Source organism: Erythrolamprus reginae, chromosome Z (assembly GCF_031021105.1).
Source record: "Erythrolamprus reginae isolate rEryReg1 chromosome Z, rEryReg1.hap1, whole genome shotgun sequence".
Taxonomy (NCBI): Eukaryota; Metazoa; Chordata; class Lepidosauria; order Squamata; family Dipsadidae; genus Erythrolamprus; species Erythrolamprus reginae.
Window position 1 is genome coordinate 91,729,710 of NC_091963.1, and position 24,265 is coordinate 91,753,974.

At 37.5% G+C, this 24,265-nt stretch overlaps 1 protein-coding gene across 7 annotated transcripts in view; it reads right to left on the reverse strand.

Annotated features, from left to right (window-relative positions):
• CENPC (centromere protein C) overlaps positions 1-14,228 on the reverse strand; it is an 83,260-nt gene extending 69,032 nt beyond the window's left edge. For 4 of the 7 annotated variants that reach the window (XM_070726975.1, XM_070726981.1, XM_070726980.1 and 1 more), the window contains exons 1-5: positions 14,110-14,228; positions 13,362-13,427; positions 9,444-9,521; positions 7,654-7,753; positions 5,409-6,341 (exon numbers count right to left, since the gene is read on the reverse strand). In XM_070726975.1, coding sequence (XP_070583076.1) covers positions 5,409-6,341; positions 7,654-7,753; positions 9,444-9,459 — 1,049 coding nt within the window. In that variant the 5' untranslated portion in view covers positions 9,460-9,521; positions 13,362-13,427; positions 14,110-14,228. The remainder of the gene's footprint in view (positions 1-5,408; positions 6,342-7,653; positions 7,754-9,443; positions 9,522-13,361; positions 13,428-14,109) is intronic. The other 3 variants (XM_070726977.1, XM_070726978.1, XM_070726979.1) reach the window with 3 other exon arrangements.
• Between the last annotated feature and the right edge of the window lie 10,037 nt (positions 14,229-24,265).

Here is a 24,265-nt window from a genome sequence, read left to right on the forward strand (position 1 = left end):
AGATCTAGTCAGCTTCAGGGGCCTGCAGTACAGCACTCTACCTGCTCCGCCACCCCAGCTCTTATTAATGAATTTCTAAGTATATGTTTCTTAAAATATGCATGTGACTTATCTTTTTTATGCCACACATACCACACGCAGGCATGCCAACCTAATAGAAGATCATCCCTTCTAATATTAATATTCTCGTTTTCTAATGTGAGCCAATCTTGAACCCATGTTAATCCTGCCACGTAATAGTATAACTTCCAATTCTGTAACCCTAATCCTCCCTTCTTTTACATACTGAAGTGATTTTAATTTTATTGATTTTTTCACCTAGCTAAATATATTTAAATATTATTTATTTAAATATATTAATTTATTTATTAAAAAATTCCTTCCTGGGTTAATTGAAATGGTCTGAAATAAATAGAGCAGTCTGGGCAAGACATTCATTTTCACAGAATTAATTCTTCCTAATAATGATAATTGCACATTTTTCCAACTCTGTAACTCTTTTTTAATTTGGTCTACTAATTTAATATAAGTATCTTTCTTTAATGTCATACATTTTGCCATTATACAATTCCCAAATATTTAATATTTTTTATTACTTTCATATCTGCAATTTGTTCAAATTGTTCTATTACATTCCTGGTGCAATTTTTAGTTATAATCTTTGTTTTATTTTTATTAATTTTTAATCCTGCCACTTTTCTGAATTCTTCTATCTATTAAATTAATTTGGGAATGGTTTTCAAGGGACCCTCTGTTATAAATACATCATCACCATAGGCTTGTAGTATGCAATGTTTTTTTCTAATTTACAATCCTTTAATGACTTTTATTAGCAATGTCTCTAACATTAGAATGGACAGAAGAGGAGATAGTGGCATCCCTGTTTTACCCGTTTCTCAATTGCAAATTTATCTGTTTGTTCTCCGTTAATTAATATTTTTGCATTGTTTATAATATATTGAGTCAATTAATTTTATGAACCTGGAGCTGAATTTCATCTCTTCTAATTGTATTTTGATAAATTTCTAATTGATATTATCAAATGCTTTTTCCGCATCAAAGAAAACCAATGCTTTACCAGATTACCTTCATAATACTCAAGTGTAGTAATTATTATTCTCAAATTATTTTTTATTTGCTATTTGGGCAAGAACCCATTTTGATGTTGATAAATTATTTCATTTAAATTTTTAATCCTTCTTGCAAATATTGTGATAAATATCTTGTAATCAGTATTCAAAATAGATATTGCTCTATAATGTAGAATTTTTTTTGTATCCTTTTCTGTTTTGGGAATCAATGATATTAACGCCTCTGACCATGTCACTGGTAGTTTAGCTTGCTGACCTATTTCATTATATATTTTTAACATGTTTGTTTCAATTATATTTATTTCTTGCTTGCAGAATTCAACTGGAATGCCATCAGGCCCTGATGCTTTATTATTTATTTGTTCTTTTATTGTTGTTTGCAATTCAGTGATTGTTATTGGTCTATTTAAAGCTTGTTGTTGTTCTTCTGTTAATGGATTCATATTTACTGATTTTAAAGTCTCTTATTTTGCCCTCTTCTACCTCTTCATGAGTATATATAGCTATTTTAGAAAATCCCCATTAATAATTTTTTCTTCTGCTCTTTGCTATATTATATATTTCCTTCCTTATCTTCCAGTTTTCTATGATTTTTTTCTCTTTCTGTTTTCTCAATTTGTGAGCTAGCCAACGATTTGGTTTATTTGCTTGCTCGAAAAAATGTTGCTTTGCTAATTTATTTTGTTCTGCGATTTCTTCTTGTTTCATTAAAATAATTTTATTTTTGATGCAATATCTCTTTTCTTTAATGTTTTTATTTTCTAGGTTAATTTGCAATTATTTCTCCATTTGCTTTCATTCTTCCTTTAACTGTTCCTACTGAGCTTTATTTCTTTTTTGCTATGTAGGAAATAGTTAAGCCCTGAATATATGCCTTGGTTGTGCTCAAAGTATTTGTAGGGTTATCTCTTCTGTTTTATTTATTTTAAAAAATATTTCTAATTCTTGTTCTAATATTTGTTTATATCTCTTTCAAAAATTTTCTATCCATAATCCATTTTGCCTGTTTTTTTCATTTTTCCCCACGTTAATATTATTGGGCTATGATCAGCCCAGGTATTTGGTTCAATCTATATTTCTTCTATATCGTTATTTGTGCAATGGCCCAAGCCATATCTATTCTTGACCAGCTACAAGGGTTTTAATCATATATATATTGTTGCTCTGTGTTATGTTTTTCTCTCCAAATGTCTTTTAAGCCTAATTCAGCACACATTTCCCAAAAGGATTTTGGTAACTTATTTTTATTCTTCATGATTTTTTTTACCTTTGTAATCTATTACCTTGTTAGCTACGGCGTTAAAGCCTCCTAATATTACTAAGTTTTCCAATTCTAATTCAATAATTTTTTCATGAAGTTTTTAATAGATTTTTTTTGTTTTTCATTTGAAGTATAAATTATCAAATTAAAGGATTTCTGTTCAATTTTTAATTCTATCATTAATATTCTGCCTTCTTGATCATTGTATATCTTTTTTGAATTAACTGATTTTTAATGTGAAGCAGTTTCATCAGAAGAAAACTTTATCTGGGTTATGTGGCACATTCACCATTTTTTATCCTAAGTTCTTGAATATGTTTTGGGTTACTATGAATCAGACTCGCAGAAAGCTCTGCATGCTCTCTTTGGGACTTTTTGCTATCCATTTTGTTCCTTTTGGCAATCCAGGCTGGCTGCGGAATGAGTGCAACACACAATGAAGGCTTCCCTCTTCCTCCTTGCTCTGCTCTAATGTGCACTCTCCCAGCCCCGCTATATCTCAGGGGAGATATGAAAAACATCAGTTTTTTTTTTACTTCCTCCCTCCCTCCCTCTCTCATGTTTATTCAAACTGAATTAAAAATATTTCTCTGAGCCATTATTATGTGTACAGTAAATATGTGAGATCTTCTATGGAATGTATGTGTTCCTGAATATTATGCTCAATGCCTGATTCCTAGTAACCCAAAACATCCCTCTGCCGCAACAGGGTGACAGGGAGCCACAGCAGATGGCCCAAAGAGCCAGATGTGGCTCCAGAGCTGCAGGTTGCAGACTCCCCTGACCTAGATAGTAAGATCAGAAAAATAATGACAATGAATCATGCCCTTTATCTTTGCAGTGATGTTGACAGACTTTGCCTTATCAAATAAAGTAGATGGTAAGTAATGTTGAAAGTACATCAGAACAGTTGAGGAATAAAAAATGCATTGGAAGAATATCTGAAGGACAGTGAAAATAAACTGAAGCTAACATACAAGAAAGGCTTACTGAATACTGCAGAGATTAAAGTGGCTTACAAGCAAGACAAAATGAAGAGTCCTCGGAGAGGGGCGGCATACAAATCCAAACAAACAAACAAACAAACAAATAAAGAATAAAACAGGTGCTTAGATCCAAAAAGAAGAATTTCTCTGGAAATATTAAATATCTTAGATGATTATGAGAAAGATAACTCCTTCCTAGATAAAAATTTGCTGACAAGTGAAGCGACTTGTATAGTTTTTCTTTGTTTCTGTACAATTATTCCACATGCCACTGAAATAACATAGATTCCCCAAAACTGCTGATGGGAGGAAGCCTATTTTTACAAAAGCTCTTTTGATATCTGCCCTCACAAATATTTTTACTGTAATACAAGTAGTCCTTGACTAACAGCAGCTTCGGTGAATGTTCAAAGTTACAATGGCACTGAAAAAAGTAACTCATGGCTGTTTTTCAGACCATTGAAGCATGGCATCAAAATTCAGACATTGGCAACATTAATATAGACATTATAATGGTTGCAGTGTCATGTGATCATTTTTTGCAATCTTCTGATCAGCAAAGTCAATGGAGAAACCAGATTCATTTATAACATGTCACTAACTTAACAACTTCAGTTATTCACTTAGCAACTGTGGCGAGAAAGGTTATAAATGGGACAACATCCACTTAACAACTGTCTTATTTAGCAACAGAAATCTGGGGCTCAATTGTGATCATAAGTTGAGGATTTCTTGTATTTTCATGCAACAAAGTCCTATATAGTTGACTGATCTGAAAGAGATGCATATCTAGAACAGATGCAGTTAGATTACAACATTGCATTATTTATCCTATAGATCAGTGATGGTGAATCTTTTTGGCACTGAGTGCCCAAACTGGAACGCAGGTGCACATGCCAGAACCCTAGAAACTCAAAGACCAGCTGGCCAGTGTGCATGCATGCACCAGCCAGCTGGTATTTTGGTTTCCACTGTGCACATGCACGCCGACCAGCTGGTCTTTGATTTTGGGGCTCTGGCATGTGCTAAGACCAGCTGGCTGGCGTGCATGGGCACACCAGAAACCAGAAGAGCAGCTGGCAACAGGACATGTGCCCACAGAGCTATAGATATTAAATCTTGGTACGGACCTGCACTAATTTTCAGTCTGCGGCCAAGCCATATTTGAGGCCTAATCTACAAAGCCTTTAACTAGAAGGCTACCTCAAAAAATAATTTTCCAAGGCCTGCAATATGAATATAAGGTTTACATAAGAAATATTATAATGGCATGCATTATAATACAAATCTAATAAATAAATAAAATGATATTCCAAAACAATACTGTTGTTGAAGAGCAACAATGATGATTAAGGAATTGGAGGATAAAACATACAAAGAATAGTTGTAGGAATTGATATGTATTTTTAATGAAAAGGGATGACATAACAGTGTTCCAATATCTAAAAGGCTGCCACAAAAAAGGAGTGAACTATTCTCCAAAGAGTGCAAAGCTCTGGAGCAATGAATAGAAACTAATCAAGGAGAAAACCAAGGAGAACCAACTAAGGAAAAATTAATCAATGGAATAACTTGCCTCCAGAAGTTCTGGGTGCTCCAACATTGGAGGTTTTTAAGAGATTGAACAGCTATTTTTCTGAAACGAATATTGAGTGTCCTGTTTGCCCAGAGGGTTGGACTACAAGAGCTCTGAGGTTCCTTCCAACTCTGTTATTGTTTTTCAAGTAAATTTTTTGTAACCATTCTCCAGCCATCGCTCCTTTTATTTAATTTAGCTTATTTTAGCACTTTCTACAACTGTTGCAAAATGCCTAAGGATTCCTAGGGATAAAAACAAGCATATAAGTATTTTAAATAAGTGGACAAATGGCTATAATTTATATGTATACTTTGATATGTAATTATTAAAGCCCCATAGCCGTCTAAGAAATCTGCACCTCAGAAGAGATCTAAACAGTTGGGTTGAGTATTCATGGCATTGCTCAAAGCTGATTAATAATCCCAATGTACAAAATTGCATTGCATTAAGAAAAAGTAGTATTAAAACATACTTGTGCAATCATAACTTACTGTGATAAAGATCCTTCATTGTTTTGTGGTGTTACTGAAATATTTAAATGTTTTTTTGCCACATGCTGCTCACAGGAATCTTCTTGATATAATACATTATTCTGAGGCTTTGGTAAAGAAGTCTCTCTAACTTTTTGAAGTGTTGCTCTCTTCTTTTTATCTAAGTATTTCTCTCCATGAACATCTTCAAGGCTCCCCTTTGAAACCAATTGTCTGTTCTTCTTTCCCACAGATCCAGCAGGGTATCTTTGTTTTTCAGTTGTTGGTTGTTTTTTGGATGGTATCTTAACAGCAATATCTGAATAGTCAGAAGAAATATCTACAATCTTAGACTCTTTGCAGTTCTCCAAGATTATGTGCTCCTGTTGTTTTTCGTATTGCACCTTTGTCTGTCCGGTCAGCTTATTTTGTGATAAGATTTCTTTTATACTTGCTAGGGGTTGTATCTGGACTGATAGTGTTTGGTCTGCTTCTAGTAAAGATATAAGGCTTTTTGCTTGCTTTCTATTTATTGAGCAACTTTTGTTATGTATTTCTGCTGAATCTTTCTTTTTATTTTCAGAATGTATTTGCTTCCTTGTTTCTTGGGAGGTAAAAAAAGACCTAACATATTGTGATTTATTATTCTCCCCAACCATTACTTGTTTAATTCTTGAAGGATTTTGAAAACCATCAAAACTTCTTTCACCATCATTACATAATGTTGTATTTATTTCCTGCAATGGAGCTGGCATAATTGTTTTCTTCAATTCGCTTTTATTTTTTCTTCTTTCATTATGCTGCTTAGCTTCTTGGTTTCCTTTAAATGAAGCTGATGTTGTCTTTTTCTGTGGTTTTTGCTTCTTTTCAGAAGTTGAAATCCAAGATGTAATAGAAAAAGTAGAACATTCCTCTATTAAAAATTCATCTTTTGACTTTAGAGTAGCTGCATTTCTAGAGAGGAAAGACAAGTGGGCAAATTCTTACATATCCCAAAGATTCAGTTTAAGGAACTTCATTTTCAAAATAAACTTCAGATATTTTACAAAATATTTTCTGATAAAATAATCATTTCTCTATTTTATTATATTACAAAAACTTTAAACATGTTGACTTTAACTCAACAAAGCTCAGGTGTTCAAAGGAAAATTCTAATATATGTGTATGTGTGTGTATCTGGCAGGTCTAGATTTTGTTAAGATTTATCTTAGAAAAATAAACAGAATTGGCAAAGTGAATGCTTTAGAGTTACGATCATGCAGTGATAATAAAGTCATGCTGTGGCAGGTTAAATACAAAAATGATAGAATTAGTCTAAACATTCAAAGCTGCATTTAATTAGTGTTTTATAATAAGCAATAGCTCACACCCAATACATTTCTGAGATGAAGTTGTAGCTTTATTGATATCCTCATAACAGATAAATTATTTAATATAATGGATGGTATAGAATACTAAATATGTATCTCTTAAGGATCCACACAGGAAACTTTGTCTGGCTTCTACAAAGTGTCAACAATCCCAAACCTCTTTATTCAGAAGTAAAATCATAGCCAAGACTTTTACCTAGAAAGGAACTGCACACTACACATTCTCTGTACTTTTCAGGGAACAAAGTTATTGCTTTAAAACTGCAACAAACAAGTCTAACCCATTTTACACAATTCTGCAGTTTTCTCAAGTCAGTCACTTTAAATATTACAGCAAAAATATGGCTTGCTTTCAATTACAAATGCCAAAATCTTCTATACTCTTTAACTGGCACTCATATCTCACTGTACTGTTGGAATACTTTCGTGACTTATAATGATAATTTAGGTCCTGACATTTTTATTTTTTTATAAGCTGGTTCAATACATAATTCCTCCATTTCTTTTCCTGCAGAAAAGCCCTTAGATTTGCTAAACTTTTGGAATAAATAAAATCCCTCTTCATTAAAGCACAATCTGTATGGGAAGAGACTTAAACAATTCTTTCAGGATTTTCCAAATGTAGTGTTTTAAATTTCCAACTTTTTAAGAAAAACTATGCACATAGTATTTTTTTCAAATCTTTTGGGAAATGTACTAATTATCACTTACCTCCTATAACTTTGTAAGACACTTTGTGTGATAAAGGCAAGATCCAAGCTCATCCCACATTAATTACCAAAACATGGGAAAAACCAATTAACTCTTCTTTCAACAATTGATCATTTATCTACACTAGCTTGGATAGGAAAAAAATACTTTCATTAAATATTTAAGAGTGATATAAAATGATTTACTTTTCTGCACATGATTTTTCTCCTTCTTCTTCTTCTTCTTCTTCTCTACTTTCTACCAGAAGGATTGGTGATCCATAGCACGATACCTCAATGTCACTTTCTTCAATTGATAAGACAGAAAAAATTATGCAATATTATCATTCTTTTTAAGATAAGAAAAACAATTGTCTCCAGCTATTACCTTAAATTATAACTGACAAATTTATTGGAATATTTTTCTTAGGGTAGATTTATTTTCTTACGATCTAACTTAAAAGTATGTTTCTTGCAATACATATGGAAACATAGCATCACAGGCTTGAAAGGGACCCTGGAGATTTTCTAATTTAATCCATTGCTCAAGGCAAGAGCCTTATACCATCCCATGGAAATGATTGTCCAGTCTATTCCTGAAAAGCTCCAGTGATAGAGTACCCACAATTTATGAAGGTAAGGTATTCTATTGATTAATTGCCTTCACTGACAGAAAATTTATCCTTACTTCTAGGTTAGACCTCATTTTAATAAGCTTCCATTATTGTTCTAAGTTCTACCTGTTACTTCTTGTCCTGCTCTCATGTGCTATAGAGAATAAGTCAATCTACTCTTGTACTGGAAGACAGCTATCATATCCCTCCTAATTATTCTCTTTGTCAGTCTAGATATATAGTTCTTGTCTACTTATCATGCAGCCCAGGGATACATAGCCTGCTCCTTTGGAGATCTCCCAAAGGCAGCCACCATCTCCTGTGTACCGACAATTGTTTAACACAGTCTGCAAAGTGTTAAGGAAGCAAAATATAACAGTTTTTCGCACTCCCATGAGACAGTGACCCAGAAGCAGCCACCAATTTGACCCAGAGGCAGGCATGGCAAAATGGTAGCTGCTTCCACCACATGGCCCAGGGATGAATCCCGGGTTTCCATGACAGTCACACATCCTAGGAATATATGTCCTGGCCTACTTCACCAACATGAGGTTCAGAGATCTTCAAAAGGTATAGAGAAGGAAGCTGTGATGTCTCGTGGGGTGGGAGGCAGGCCTAAGGAGTGCAGGGTTCCAATGGGAATGAGAAAAATCTTGTGGGACCCTGTAGGGGAAAGGGGAGGTCTCCTGCAGACCCAAAACTTGGAGTAGGGAGGTCTTTGGAAGGCAAGCCTGGGTTTGTATTGGACTTACTCAACACAATTAACCTTATACCTGGGCTTAATAGAATACATTTTCTAAGTTCACATATCTTGTTGCTATATCTAAACAAATAAAGAATATGATAGCTTAATCAGATTCAAAAAGCATGCTAAGATAGTAGCAGGATACATACATTGAACTGAACCATAAACTGCATTTTGCCTAGTATAATGTGCATCAATGACCTAGTCAATTGGTTTCTTATAATGAGAAACAGTATAAAGTTTGCCTATACTGGGAAGAAAATGATTGATAAAAGGCTAATTGCTAGTTACTCTTAATTAAAATGAATCAGATAGTTTTGCAGTGCCAGAATTAGGTTTAGTTGACTGGTGTTGAAAGTAGATTTGTTTAAAAAATTATTTGCTAATAATGTATGTCAAACAATAGCAAGAGACACAGAAATGTTGTTTATTTAATGAATTAAAAATACTGTATTCTCCAGTCTATTTGATGGTAAAAGGAATAAAACAGGAATTTAAATCATCATTATTTGCACATTTACATCATATATATAAATAGCTTTATATTTCTTGTATTTGAAAAATGCAATTAGCATTCATTTAAAAAATATATGTTAAAACATAATTCAAATAACAAGTAATTCAAAAACATTGCCCACCTGAAAATGTTTCCATTTTGTTTGGTGATCACAAGGAAACAAAGGTAATGTCTTGTTCAAACTCCAACTTGGTCTGCTCTTTCCAATAACCAGGAAAAAGTATGTTGTTAATAATACAGCAATAAAAACACTATGAATTTTTCATATCTAAAACAGATACCAATAGTTTTTGTTTAGCAACCATGACTGAGACACACTGTTCTTACACTCATCACTTTTATTACTGTTATACTGTAACTGTCAGTGGTTATTAAACAATGCTGTTGCTAAATAAGAATTACTATAGTATTGTGATCATATGGAGTTTAGGTAGGTTGTCTTATAAGGGACAATTCTCATATTTTCAGTACCACAGATCTAACCAAACTATAATGAGATTGAAAATATCTGCCTTCAGGTAGTGGAATATTTCTACAGGTTTTGATTTACGGTGGGAAGCCCGTGAAAATAATTGGATCTCTAAGAATGTTGCAGTATAACTGGGAAATTCCACATCACATAGCTCAACCCAGGTGATCTTGCCTATTCTCCCTATTTCTCTGAGCGAGAATAGAATTGCTGATTAATGTAAGAAAACCCTAACTGAACTGCAGAGAATCCATGAGAAAGTCTTGAAAACAAACTTTTAGCAACACAAGCATCTCAAGGTGAAACTGCAAGTATCTTAGACATCATAAACGTAATACTAGCCTATTACTTACAGCTTCTGCAAAAGTATTTATGAAGCACATAGGGCTTACTGAACTACAGCTGACCAATTTCTTCTTAAGATTTTATTAAGACAAGATCCATTGCATTGTGTTTCACATCCTATAATTACAGCTAACCCATTAGAACATGGTAATGTTTTTCCAAGTTTTTCCAGGTAGTCCTTGACTTACAACAGTTCACTTAGTGACTGTTGGAAGTTATAATAGCACTGAAAAAGTGACATAATCATTTTTTCACACTTATGACTGTTATTATTATCCCGTTGATCATATGATTCAAATTCAGACACTTGGCCATATTTATGACAGTTTCAGCTTGCCAGAATTGTGTGATCACCTTTTGCAACTTTCTGACAGGCAAGCAATGGGGAAGCTAAATTTATTTATCAACCATGTTACTAAGTTAACAACTGGAATCATTCACTTAATAATTGTGGCAGGAAAGATTATAAAATGGGGCAAAACTCGCTTAACAAATATCTTATTTTGCAAAAGAATTTTTGAGTTCAATTGTGGTCATAAGTCGAAGACTACCTGTACAGTATATGCTACTCAATATAGATATAAGTTCCTTTCTGCTTCAGCTTTCCACATGAGTTCAAACCAAGACAGATATCTATGAACTGCTAGTATCTGAATTGTGTGCTGCTTTAGCATTTTACCATTTTATTGAAGTTTAGAAATACAATGACAGTAGACATTTAATATTTTTATACTCTGTTGTATACTTTCTGGCATTCCTACTGTGCCATATAGCCTTACAACTTTTCAAACTGGCTCTATCCTATATAGCATCCATTCTAGCTTTACTGTAGAAAAAACAAGTGAAGGGCTTGTCATCAAATACCATTTGGCTGGCCTCACAATATTGCTTTGGAGAAAAAAAGAGTTCAAAATCATTGGATCATATTGTGGCTGTGCAGAAAAATAATGCTAACTGCAATCCACAAGTCTTCTTACATTCTTCATTATATGCCATTGCCAGAGGAGGCGGCAACTGCTGAGACGGCTCTGGCAGCTTCCCTTCGTCATATGACATTCCCAGCGTTGCTGCTCCTCGAAGGGAAGCCGCCACCAGGAAGGAAAAAGTTATTACAGCTGCCTAGAGTTAAAAAACCAAACCACTGAAGGAGCCCCCCCGAAGCTGTCGGTATTGCAGCCGCCCCCACCCTTCCTGCAGCTTACAGCGGTTAGACGGTAGACTCTGGGAGGCTCTTAAGTGGGTGGCCAGGAAGGGCGTGTCGGATCCCAATTCACATCCAGTCTAATCCCATCCCCTCAGATTTTGTGGTAGCTGCTTTGCCAACTTGCCCTGGGACTCAGTGGACTCAGCCCCCCCCGCCCAATGTTGCTGAGAGGGGGGCGTAACACGCAAGAGGCATAGATAGTGACGCACTTGTTTTGTCATAGCAAAAGCGACGATTTGCTGCTGGATGTAACATTTTGGATAATAACCTAAATTTTCTGTGGCTGTTCGCTATCCAAATTTTTGTTCGTTATCCAAAGCAAATTTTTGCCAAAAATTTTGTTCATTATCCAAAAAGTACGCTAACTCAGGCGTTTGCTAACTGAGGTGCCACTGTATTAGGATCCTGGGATTATTATATATTTTTGAAGTGGGGATGTTTATGAATTAGAGATATAGACTGCATATTCAAATAGGATAAATTGTTATTTGGAATATGGTATATTGGAACTTGTCTTTTGTAAATGAAAAATGGTCTCCATTTGTCATGTTGCATTGGGTTATAATTAATGTTTAATTAAGACATTTTATGTCTTTTAAACATGATTTGCTATATATTATACATGTAGAATACTTTTATATACATTAATGTTAACCTTTTAGAGCTTTCAGGTTTTTTTCTGGTAACTGGATTGGAAACAGTGGTACTTACTTGAGTTCTCTGTTAAAAAATGGGTTATGGGATGAAAAGTTTTATATATCTTAACTAAGAGCAAAAGCAGAGAATTTGCAATTGCTTATATTTGCTATATTGATGGTGGAACGTTGTTCCTTGGAGGCAGAATATCTTTTTATAATTTTTTCTTGACATTTTCAGTTGCATTTTGGGTATAAATTTTTTATTATTTTTCATATCTTACAGAGATTCCAATTCACATAGCTCAAATTAAAATAATACAATATAATATCAAATATCAAATTCTCAGTCAAATTAATCAAATTTTCTAATTATTTATCCAATTATTTCTGGTATATATCATTCATCCTGTGCTACCTTCTTTCCAAGTGCTATTATCCGGATTTCTGATAATGTTCTCCACTTTCATTTATATTTAAATTGCTATAGCTATCTAAATTTCTCTTGTCTATTTGCTATTTTTCCCAACTATGCCATCGTGCTTCAATCCCTTTAAAGAATACATTCCTACTTTCATTTAAAAAGAAAAACACCCTCATTTTATCGCAGCTGCATTTGCATTTTAATAACATTATTAAAAGAGGAATCCTGTTGCACTTACCCAAGGTACCTAGATCTGCCTCTTTTCCAATCAAATACCATACTTAAATTGTGCAGTACTCTAAGCAACACTTATGCATCTTAAACATGGGTATTCAAAACATCATAAAGTAAAAACTGCACTGTAAGCAGATTGTTCAATCTAAAGATCATTGCAAGTTTGAAATATTTTGTATACCTTTATTCACATAGTTTTAACTACAGAAAGCCACTACCATTCATTCATCCATGATTCTAATTAAAATAATATGAGTTATAATATTGTGATAGCCAACTGTGGGATTCAACCAGTTCACACTAGTTCAGTAGAACCGGTAGCTAATTTTTTCTGGAGTTTGGCAAACAGGCTGAAGTGAAGAGCAGGAAGCCCTGTCATACCCAGCAAGAGGGGGAGATGAGACATCAAGAGGAGCCCCATCTCCCTCCATGCACCCCAATGAAAGCAGTGGCAGCCCAGGCGCTTCCCTTCCTCCCCCTCTCCTGCGCTGGAAGAAATTTTAAAAACTAGTTCATCCAGGGTCAGGTTGGCTGTCTTAGGAGGTTCGTCCTGCATGTGCAGCAGAGTAAGAAAGCCACTCCTCCCATGACGGCCAACCTGATCCTGGACGAATTGGTTGTTAAATTACTTTAATCCCACTACTGGATAGGACCATAATTCAAATAATTTTCTCAATAATTTTCTTTTCATTTCATTAGAATACTTTACATTCTTCCATTGAACTTACCTTCAAAAAGGTAGTGAGTACATTCCAATACACTTTCTCCTTGTATATAAGTAGCAATTTTTTTTACTGGAAAGAAAAGTTAGACATTTATAAAGTATTTCTAATCTGCAAACTCTACTTTACTGGCAAAAATAAGTCAAAGTATAATACAGCATTGCCACAAATCAAGCCATCCTGGATAAATGGCTGTCCAGCTTCTTCTTGAAAACCTCCAGTGATGGAGCACTTTCAACTCTAAGAAGCAAATTCTTTCAATGGTTAAGTGCTCTCCATTTCTCCTTAGTTGCAGGTTGGATCTCTCTTTGAGAGCTTCCACTGATTGCTTCTTGTCCTACCCTCAGGTATTTTAGAGAACAATGTCAATCCCCACATCTCTATGACTTTCCCTCAAGTACTGGATGACAGCTATCATTTCACTCTAAACTTTCAATTCATTAGGCTAGACATACTTAGGTTTTTTTTTAACTGCTCCATACTTAGTTTCCTAAAAAATATAAAAATAAAGGTATTACACTTGCTTTGTTGCTAACCACTAAGTATAAGTATTCTAAGTATTCTATTAAATGTTTCCCCTTTCCCCTTTTCTACAACAATAACATACTGTGTAGGATATTGTCGCTTCGAGAAGGGCGGCATAGAAATCTAATAAATAAATAGTGTAAAACTCTGCCCTTAAAATTATCTGCAATTGTTGAGGAAGATATGATTCATAAAATATTGTATCAAGATAAACATAGAGGGAAACTACCGAATCAGGCCTCCCTCTTCAGCGAATCAAAAGCAATCTTCCTCAGTCCTGAACAATGTCGCATTCTTCTCGTTTGAAAACGGCGCGACATATCCTACGACGCAAGTACACCACATGGGAGTTCGTTGGTTAGACCTTCATTACGTCAGATGAGGGCGGGTGAAGAAAGCGAAAACAATCAGCATTTTTATAGATCTATGCATAACTTCTACTTAGACTCACACAAAGAAGATCAACTTGCGAGTGTATGCTTGAGAGCCTTTTGAATCACCTACTTTAAAAGGGAGGCTCGTAGAGTTACCATTTTTCCTCCCCCGTAAAACATCAGAAAATATTTTTGTTTTTTAGTTTTTATAGTACTAAACATCGGAAAATTTCATGTTTATCGAAGGGACTTAATTGGTAGGGCGCATTTTAAGTGTCCAATAGAGCTCTACAATAAAAAAAAAACTTCTGAGAAAGCTATTTGAAGAAAAAAAAGTTGCTAGTTTGTAGAAATTAAATAAATCTTGAGGAATTTTCTGCCGAATTTTCTGCGGAAAATGGCTGCTAGCTACTTGCGGGAAAATATCTGGAAATTCTCAGTCATCCAAGTCATGGCTCACTACATTGCATAACTTCCTGGAGGATTTTAATCACAAAACTTCAAAACCCTATAAAGATCTATCCCCTCATACAGCCAATTTTGTAAGGTACTTCAGAAACATGCTGCTGTCACTGAAGTTTCTGAAAACCAAATGAACAGAGTCCATTTTTCCTCATAGCCAGCCTCCATTACGTTTCTAGCATTTTTCTCCCAGTTTGGAACAAGCTGGATTTTTCTTTCTACATCATGCAAATAAAATCAGGAAATATAAGTCTGATATATGGCTTTATGATTGCAGAAATACTCTTCTTATTATCTCCTTTATCAAGGCTTCTTTATCTGGCTTCTTAGCAGTGATTGTGAGGAGAACTTGGAGATTTTAGTGGCGAGTACAAATGCACTAGAGTGCCTTCTGTCCCTTGTCCTATTACCGTATTTTTCGCTCTATAAGACGCACCTGCTGATAAGACGCACCTAGATTTTAGAGGAGGAAAATAGAAAAAAAATATTTTGAGCCAAAAAGTAGGCTAAAATATTTATTACAATAACACTGCCCTAGGGGAATTGGGAAAATATACAAACAAGCAACATCTCACTTGGATCATTTTGATGTTAAATATAATTGACTTTCTACTAAAGCTCAGATACAAGGGTAAATAATAACTTGTATGACAATGCCAGGCAGCATCTTACATAAAGTAGCTAGCAGCTATCACTGTTAAAAGAGAATTTAATGAGTTTCAATCTCCTGGGCTAGATTAACTACACTTTGTAATACAGTAGAAACTTAATAATAGTCTCGCTAAAACTTTGGGTTTTTTTCTTCCTTTCAACAAATTTTTGAGAAGTGGAGGAAGTCAAATATCTGGGGATTTGCAAACTAATCAATCTGACACGTCTGAAAAAACTATAGTACAGAGAGAGAGAGAGATCTTGAAAACTGCAATAGTAGTTCACAACCTGGATATGGATAAAACTCTGAAATTTAGGAAATTTCACAGAATAACTTGTTAGACAACATAAAGAAGAATCTTGCCAAAATAGGCAGTACAGTAGAACCTCGACATGAGGGCGCCCGGTTGGACGCAGCGCGGGCCCACGCACCGGGAGCGAGAGAGCGAGCAAGCGAGCGGGCGGGGGGGTTGTCCTCCAGTCCCAGAGGCGCTCGTGGGGCAGAGAATCATCCCGGGCGAGCCGCTCTGCCCGAGCCACAACGGGCCGCGGGTGGGCGAGCTTCGCTCCTGCTGCATCTGCCCGGAACGTCGGGCTCGGAGGGGCGACTTCTCCGGCGCGGGGCGGGGGCGCTTCTGCTCGGCCTGCTCCTGCGGGCGAGGAAGAGGTCGGCGGCGGCTGCTCTCCGGGGCGAAAGCGCTTTTGGGGCGAGCCCGCGGGCTCCAGGCCAGGCCTTTAGGCGAGTGGGGGGGGGCTGTCGAGGCTGATCCTGCAGGCGGGAGGGCCCAGCGGCCTGCGCTGCCAAATCCCCGGACGGGCAGCTGGGCGGACAGGGGGCTGCTTCGGCTCCTCACCCCTCCTGCAGCGGTGCGCGTTACCTGCCCCTCCCCCGCCCGCCTCCGAGGGGAGGCCCCTAGTTTCTTCTTCCCCCGCGGGAGCCTCTCTGGATGCTTTGCGGCGCGGGACCCCCTGCCTCCCCCGGTGTTGCGGGCTCTTTTCTATTCCGAAATGCCCGCAGCCAGCGAAGCGCCTCTCCGCTCGCCAAGTGCCGCTTTGCTGCTTGCCTTCCGCCTTCCTTCCCGCTGATGCAGAGCGGCTTCCGAAGCGACGCGAAGACGGGTGAAGGTGGCTGGGCCGCTGACAGGGACAGGCGGCGAGCGCTCGGAGGGGGCACAGCCTGGAGCGAGACTTGGCCTCCGCTGCGGCTGCTTTTTGGGCTTGCGCCGCCCCCCCCCCCTGCCTGCATCTTCGCTCCATAAGACGCTGCTGATTTTTCAACCTACTTTGGGAGGGAAAAAACTGCGTCTTATGGAGCGAAAAATACGGTACTCTCCTATATCTCCTACAGCTTTCTTCTATTCCTATATCTCTTCTTCTATTCTTTCATTGATATGTTCTACTACTATATCTTCTTTTCTATTCTTTCTTAGATATATTTTACTATGAGTATCTCCTATGTATGTATGTATGTATGTATGTATGTATGTATGTATGTATGTATGTATATGATGGTCTTGGTATATTCGGGTTTCTTCCCGTGTAGGATTTGGAAATTTCTGGCGACGTTTCAACGAGGTCCCACTCGTCATCTTCAGGCTGGTGTTTCTGTCCTTGTTCTAGGGCGAACACTATATATAGTTTTTTTATGTCGGATCACCCTGGTATATTGAAGGAACGTCACAGCTCCTTTTTGCCTCTAGGCCCAACCCAGGGCCATTTCAAGGCAGTTATTTTATTCAAAGCCGACAACTATATTCTGTATGTAATCCCAGTAAGGGTGTGGCTAGCTGATGAGGCCAGAACAAGGCCAAAATGGTGCCATCCTAGTCTCCCTTAATTTTAAAATTTCAGCAAAAAAACATGTGATACATATATATATATATATATATATATATATATATATATATATATATCACATGTTTAAGCTGAATTTGAAAATTAAGGGAGACTAGGATAGATCTATTTCGGCCTTATTTTGGCCTCATCAGCTAGCCATACCCACTGGGACTTGAACCTGCAACCTTTGCCTTGTAAGGCAGAAAATTATCCTCTAGGCTACAGTATCCAATCCCTTCAGCTCTGTACCAGGGAAGGGTTACATTTTGTGTCGAATCACCCTGGTATATTGGAGGAACATCACAGCTCCTTTTTTGCCTCTCGGCCCAACCCAGGGCCATTTCCAAGGCAGTTAATTTTATTGATAGCCGACAATTCTATTTGTATGTGTCACATGTTTAAGCTGAATTTGAAAATTAAGGGAGACTAGGATAGATCTATTTCGGCCTTATTTTGGCCTCATCAGCTAGCCATACCCACTGGGACTTGAACCTGCAACCTTTGCCTTGTAAGGCAGAGAATTATCCTCTAGGCTACAGTATCCAATCCCTTCAGCTCTGTACCAGGGAAGGGTTACATTTTGTGTCGAATCATATATATATATATATGTACGTATCACATGTTTTTTGCTGAAATTTTTAAAATTAAGGGAGACTAGGATGGCTATATATATATATATATATATATATATATATATATATACATACATATATATATATATATATGTAGATTGTTCTGAGTTCGGGTTTTGCCCTGTGTAATATTTTGCATGTTTATGCGACGTTTCGGTGAAATCACATTCACCATCATCAGGCTGAAGTTTCCAAGCTTTGTGCTGTTTACGAAAACATATATATATATATATATATATATATATATATATATATATATATATATATATACATACATACACACACTAAAACCCTCATTGTGTATTGGACAAAATAAATAAATAAATAAAATAAACAATCAATTAAATATGAGCCATTAGTATGCGGTGATACTAAAAAAAACAAAGCAATCTTAAATTGCATTAACAGAGGTTCAATTAAGATCATATAGGGTACAAATACAGTGGTACCTCTACTTAAGAACGCCTCTACTTAAGAACTTTTCTAGATAAGAACTGGATGTTCAAGATTTTTTTGCGTCTACTTAAGAACCATTTTCTATTTAAGAACCCAAGGCCGGAAAAATTTCCCAGGAAATTTGAGAGCGGCACAAAGGCCCGGCTAGTTTCCTGCCATTCCCCCTTTAATCCCGGCCATATCTGGAAAGGGAATAAACCACTTCGCTGTGGTGACTCCTTCGCATTGTCATCCATACACCTGGCGCGAGGTTGCCTCCAGGAGCATCGAGGTGCGCAAAGGCAAAAGGGGGCGCTTTACCACGGCCAGATCAACTCGGCTTCAGCCAAACTGAGGAGTCACCAAGGTGAAGAAAAGGCGCCGGCTACAAAGTGAACGAGCGAGAGGAGATGGGAGCCCTTCAGCATGGGAAGGAAGAGGAAGCAGGTAGCAGCAGCAGCAGTAGCCACCTTTCGGTCAAAGGAGTAGGAGGTTCCCCCCTCCCGCCCGTCTGGGTTTCTCTCTCTGGCGCAGTGTATGGGAGGCAGCTTCGCACTGGGTATATGGGAGGCTCATGCTCCTCCTCACCACCTCAGAGTCACTCTCTTTTTTTTAAGCCTTAAAGTTTTAGATTTTTTTGATTCCCCTCACCTCACCTTCAAGTACTTTGGAAAATAGGTTAACACCCCTCTCCCCCATGACAAAAATCCTTTTATTTCTTTCCTAATGGGTTTGCATGCATTATTTGCTTTTACATTGATTCCTATGGGAAAAATTGCTTCTATTTAAGAACGTTTCTACTTAAGAACCTGGTCACGGAATGAATTAAGTTCTTAAGTAGAGGTACTAATGTATAGCACTTATACAGCCTGGTAAACCCACAACTAGTTTTGGTCACCACACTATAAAAATATTGAGATTCTGGAAACTGCAAAGAGCAACAAAGATGAATAGGGGATAGGAAGTAAAAACATACAATGAACAATTGCAGGAACTGGGCATGGCTAGTCTAGTCTAATCCAATATTTGTGGATTTTTGTCATGGCGGTGGGGGTGGGGTGTTAACCTATTTTCCAAAGTACTTGAAGGTGAGACAAGGAATAAATGGATGCAAACTGACCAAGAAGAGATTCAATGTAATGTTTATCCAATAAAGGGCTACCAAAATTTTTACTACCACACTGTGGCTGTGGATTATGCATTTTCTTTGAACATATTTCAGTGCAAATTGGGTGCTCTGAGGTGGAGTTCCATTTTTGCTACTCCACTGCATTCCTCCCCATCCGGGCAGTAGCCCACTCCTATTTTTATCCTGCCAGATGAAATTGTGCCAGCCAATTTTTGGGTCATGTCCTCCTATTGTCAATATCCTCTTATTTATAAGTTTCACCCATTCCTTCCTCCATGTTATAGTTGCTGCTTGATGATATAGTTTCTAGTTCGGTAATCCAAAGCCATCTCTGTTTTATCTTGCAATAGCTTTTTAAAAAATTCTTGCTTTTTTCCATGACCAAATAAATTTCAAAATTAATTTATCTAAATCTGTATAAAACTTTTTACTAATTTTTGTTGGGCTGTTTGAAAAAGGTAAAGAATTTTTCGTAATATGTTCATTTTGATCATGGCTATTTTACAAATTAAAGAAATTTGTAATTTGGACCATATTTCCAAATCTTTTTGAATTTTCCACATTAGTTTCAAATCCTCTTTTATTGTTGAATAGTAGCTGCCATTCAAATTCTAAGATATTTTACTTTTTTTGTTTGAATTCCTAAAGTTTTTCCAATTTCTTATTTTGTTTCTGGATGCAATTTTTAAAATTATTTTTGTTTTGTCCCTGTTAATTTTTAAACCGGCCACTGTACCAAATTTTTCAATTTTTTTGCATTACAGTATTTAGGACTGGAGCTTTGTGAGTCTTTGATAATAAAAAACATATCATCTGCGAATGCCTAGGTTTTGTACTCCTCTTTTTACATTTTTAATCCTTTAATTTCTGGGTTTCTTTTAATTTGATTTAACAGATTTCCAATACGAAGATAAACAGTAGAGATGATGCAGGGCATCCTTGTTTTACATTTCTCATCACCTCTATTTTCCCTGTCATGTCACCATTTATAAGAATTCTCGCTATCTGTTTTGAGCATATTGCATCAATTGTTTTCGTAAATTTGTCACCGAATTACATGAATTTTAATTGTGTTACAAAAAATGTAGTCTAAATTGTCAAAGGCTTTCTGTGCGTCAATGAATATTAGAACCATTTGTTGATTTGAGTGAGTTTCATAGTACAGTATTCTACTGCATACATTATTATCCTTGTATTATTTCAAATTTGCCTTTTTGGAAGAAAGCCATTTTGGTCCGAATGTATCATTTGGTTTAGTATTATTTTTAGTCTTTTTGCCAGTATTATAAAAATTTTATAATCCAAATTTAGTAGTGAGATTGATTTATAGCCATGATGAAGAACTTATGGCCATATCAGAGAGGTTGCCCTATGTCAGCTGCAGGGTACATGCTTGTTCTGGCCAGCTAATTTTTGGTCTTGGGGAAAGCCGTTTCACCTTCCACATGATTCAGGAAAGCTTCTGTGAAGTCCTTTGTTCCAAGCATATTAATGTATATGTGAGGATGTTTTTCCAGTGTTCTTAATTTTTGACAGAAATATCTAAATTGGAGTTATAACTTTCTCTTTGTTGTGGATACAGGTTAAACTTGAAAAATTAAGAATATCGTGCAAGAGTTCATTTATTTCAGTAATGCAACTTAAAAGATGAAACTAATGTATGAAACAGACTCATTACATGCAAAGCAATGTAATTCAAACCGTAGTTTATCATAATTGTGATGATTATGTTGTACAGGTCATGAAAACCCCAAATTCACAATCTCAGAAAATCAGAATATTGTGAAAAGGTGCAATATTCCAGGCTCAATATTTCCCACTCTAATCAGCTAATTAAGCCATAACACCTGCAAAGGGTTCCTGACTGCTGTTCTAACAGTTATGCAGAAAACCATCATTGACACCCTCCATAAGGAGGGAAAGCCTCAAAAGATAATTGCAAATGAAGTTAGATGTTCCCAAAGTGCTGTATTAAAGCACATTAATAGAAAGTTATATGGAAGGGAAACGTGTGGAAGAAAAAGTACACAAGCAGCAGGAATGACCAGAGCCTGGAGAGGATTGTCAGGAAAGGGACATTCAAACGTGTTGGGGACTTTCACAAGGAGGGGACTGTGAGAAAGCTTTTTCAATTTAACACATAGCTGAGACCCATGTAATGTGATCACTTATTGTTTCAACAAACAATTCCATGAATGCATGAACTTGAGGGGGTGCGTCTCTGTCTCTCTGCTGAAAAAATGAGACTCCCCGTAAGTCAATGTACGGGAAAGGTGGAGAGAGGGTGAAGTGACAGCTCCGATGTAGGCACAAGTCTGTGCCCCCCGCTTTTTCCCCAGGGTGCCGCTTCGGTGTGCAGGTAGCGAGCCCATCCAACCGCTGCCTCTTGTTTCCTGGGGTTTTTTCTTTGCTTCCTGTTTCTTCCCGGTGGCAGGAAGAATATAGGCAGGAGTGGGTGGGGCTTGGTCCCCGGACACAGCCGGAGAAGCCGGGTGGGGCTCAGAGCCCATGGGGGTTTCTCCCGGCTGACAGCAGATCAAGCACCTGGGTACCTCTGTATGATGGATGCAAACCATCCCTCTTAAACAACTCCCTATTAGACCACCTACTAACATCATGACAACCTATCTAAAATGTTCAGCTTTACACCACTGCCTTAACCACTCATTAAACTCTGCAATACAGGTTGTGTTTTATCCTCCTGACTACAAACCAGTAAAACCTCTGAGAAAGTCACTGAATCAGTTATTCTGCCCAGCTCCACACTAAGACATTTGAAATCTCTTTTTATTCTATTAATATTTCTCTGGGACAAATCATTTGTGCCAAGATGCACCACCACATCAACGTTATGATGCACTTTCAGATCACAGAGAAGGAGGAGAGAAAAGTAGTGTTTTTAAAGACATTTTCTATTTTTTGAATTCAAGGAGCTTGGGCAGATATTACTGGCTGTAAGGGACAATTTTATTGGCAGTTTGAGTTCAAGCACAGACCACTCACAGATTAGGCTGGGGAGGGACTAGATTGGGAAGGATAAAAAGGAGGGAAAAGCCATTTTAAATCGCACTTTCAGATCACAGAGGAGGAGAGAAAGGTAGTGGCTTTAACTATAAACCAAAACCAGCAAAGTTTGGTAGCGATAGGGGTTGTTGATTTTCTTGCTAAGTACTTGTATTTCAATAAATTGTTAAGATGTCTGGCTTGGTGCAGTGTAACACTTGTTTGGCTGTTGTGTTCCGTAGTACCTTGTGGAACTTGGGGTGCTTCCCTCTTTGCATAAGGGCATCTAGTTTATATGGCAAAATCTCTAGATTGCAGTCCTTAGTTTGTAGCTTGCAGTCAGAAGTGGAAAGATTGTCCAAGCCACATGCTGTAATGCAGCCATGTGCACAGCCTCCACTTCCACAGCACCCCCCGAGGAGGAGGGCTGTGTGGACAACTGTCCGTTCAGGAAGATTACATGCAGTGGAGCAAAAACATAGCAATTTTGGTCTCTCTGTATCAAATTCCTATAATGTTCTTGTGGATTTAAATAATAATAATAATTATTATTATTATTAATAATAATAATAATTAGATTTCTATGCCACCCCTCTCCGTAAGGTAAGGATGTTGTAGATATTAGCGAGGCCCCTCAGGCAGAGAATGAGGGGATGTTCCAAGGGGATGTTGTTGTAAGTGAGGTGCATAGTGTCACCAAACCATCAAGTGCAGTTAGTAGAAATAAAAAGAGGACGCATTTTCTTGTGGGTGACTCGACTGTTAGAGGTGTTGATTTCGGACAGAGTAAGGATGTGGTGTGTTCTGTCTGGGTCCCTCCAGAAGCAAACACCAACCCAAAAAGAGAATCCAGACACACTGGTAAAAAGCAAAGGCAGTTTATAGAATTCAAAGCAAACACAGGTAATAGAAAATGTCCTTACAAACAGGAACACGCTGAAACTTCAAAGATGTTTCACGAAGGCCATGAAGTAAAACAGGATTCTTGCTGTCCAAAACAACGCTGGAGATAACACACCTATGCCTCCCCCAAGTCTTCCAGTCTTCTAGGCCAAAAGCCAAGATCAGAGATGCCGAGAAGCAAAGCAGGGTCACAGAACTTCCAGTTGATAACGCTCCACATGGCTTAAAGGGCGGGCCTGCCTTTTAAACCCTGCTGAGGAGAACCACACCCAAACCCAGCTGTTGCCAATTCAGTGATGCCAATACCTTTCTAATTGGTCCCATCTCTGAGCTGCACGTCGCTGTCTCATGTCAATTATAGCCTGTGCTTCCTCATCCAATGAGGCCAGGCTACTGGCTGGGGAGAGGCCCCCCTCGGGGCTCTCAGGCTGCTCCCCCTCCTCCTCTTCCTGACTTTCCTCTCCCCCATCTGCCTGGTCCTCCCCCTCCTGTTCACTGTCCTCCTCCTCCGGGCCTGGATCCAGCAGAGACGCAGCCGGTCCCTGAGGAACCTCAGGCTGAAGCACAACATGGTGAAGCTGATGAGGTGTCTTCATTATCAAGGCTGTGAGTAAAGGTAATAACGTTGATGTGGTGGTGCATCTTGGCACAAATGATTTGTCCCAGAGAAATATTAATGTAGTAAAAAGAGATTTCCAATGTCTAAGCATGGAGCTGGGCAAAATAACAGATTCAGTGACTTTCTCAGAGGTGTTACCAGTTTGTGGCCAGGAGGATAAAACAACTTGTATCAGAGAGTTTAATGTGTAGTTAAGGCAGTGGTGTAAAGCTGAAGGTTTTGGCTATATAAGTTATGATGTCAGTAGGTGGTCTAATAGGGAGTTGTTTAAGAGGGATGGTTTGCATCCACCATACAGAGGTAGCCAGGTGCTTGGTGAGGAGTTCAGAACTTTTTTGGAC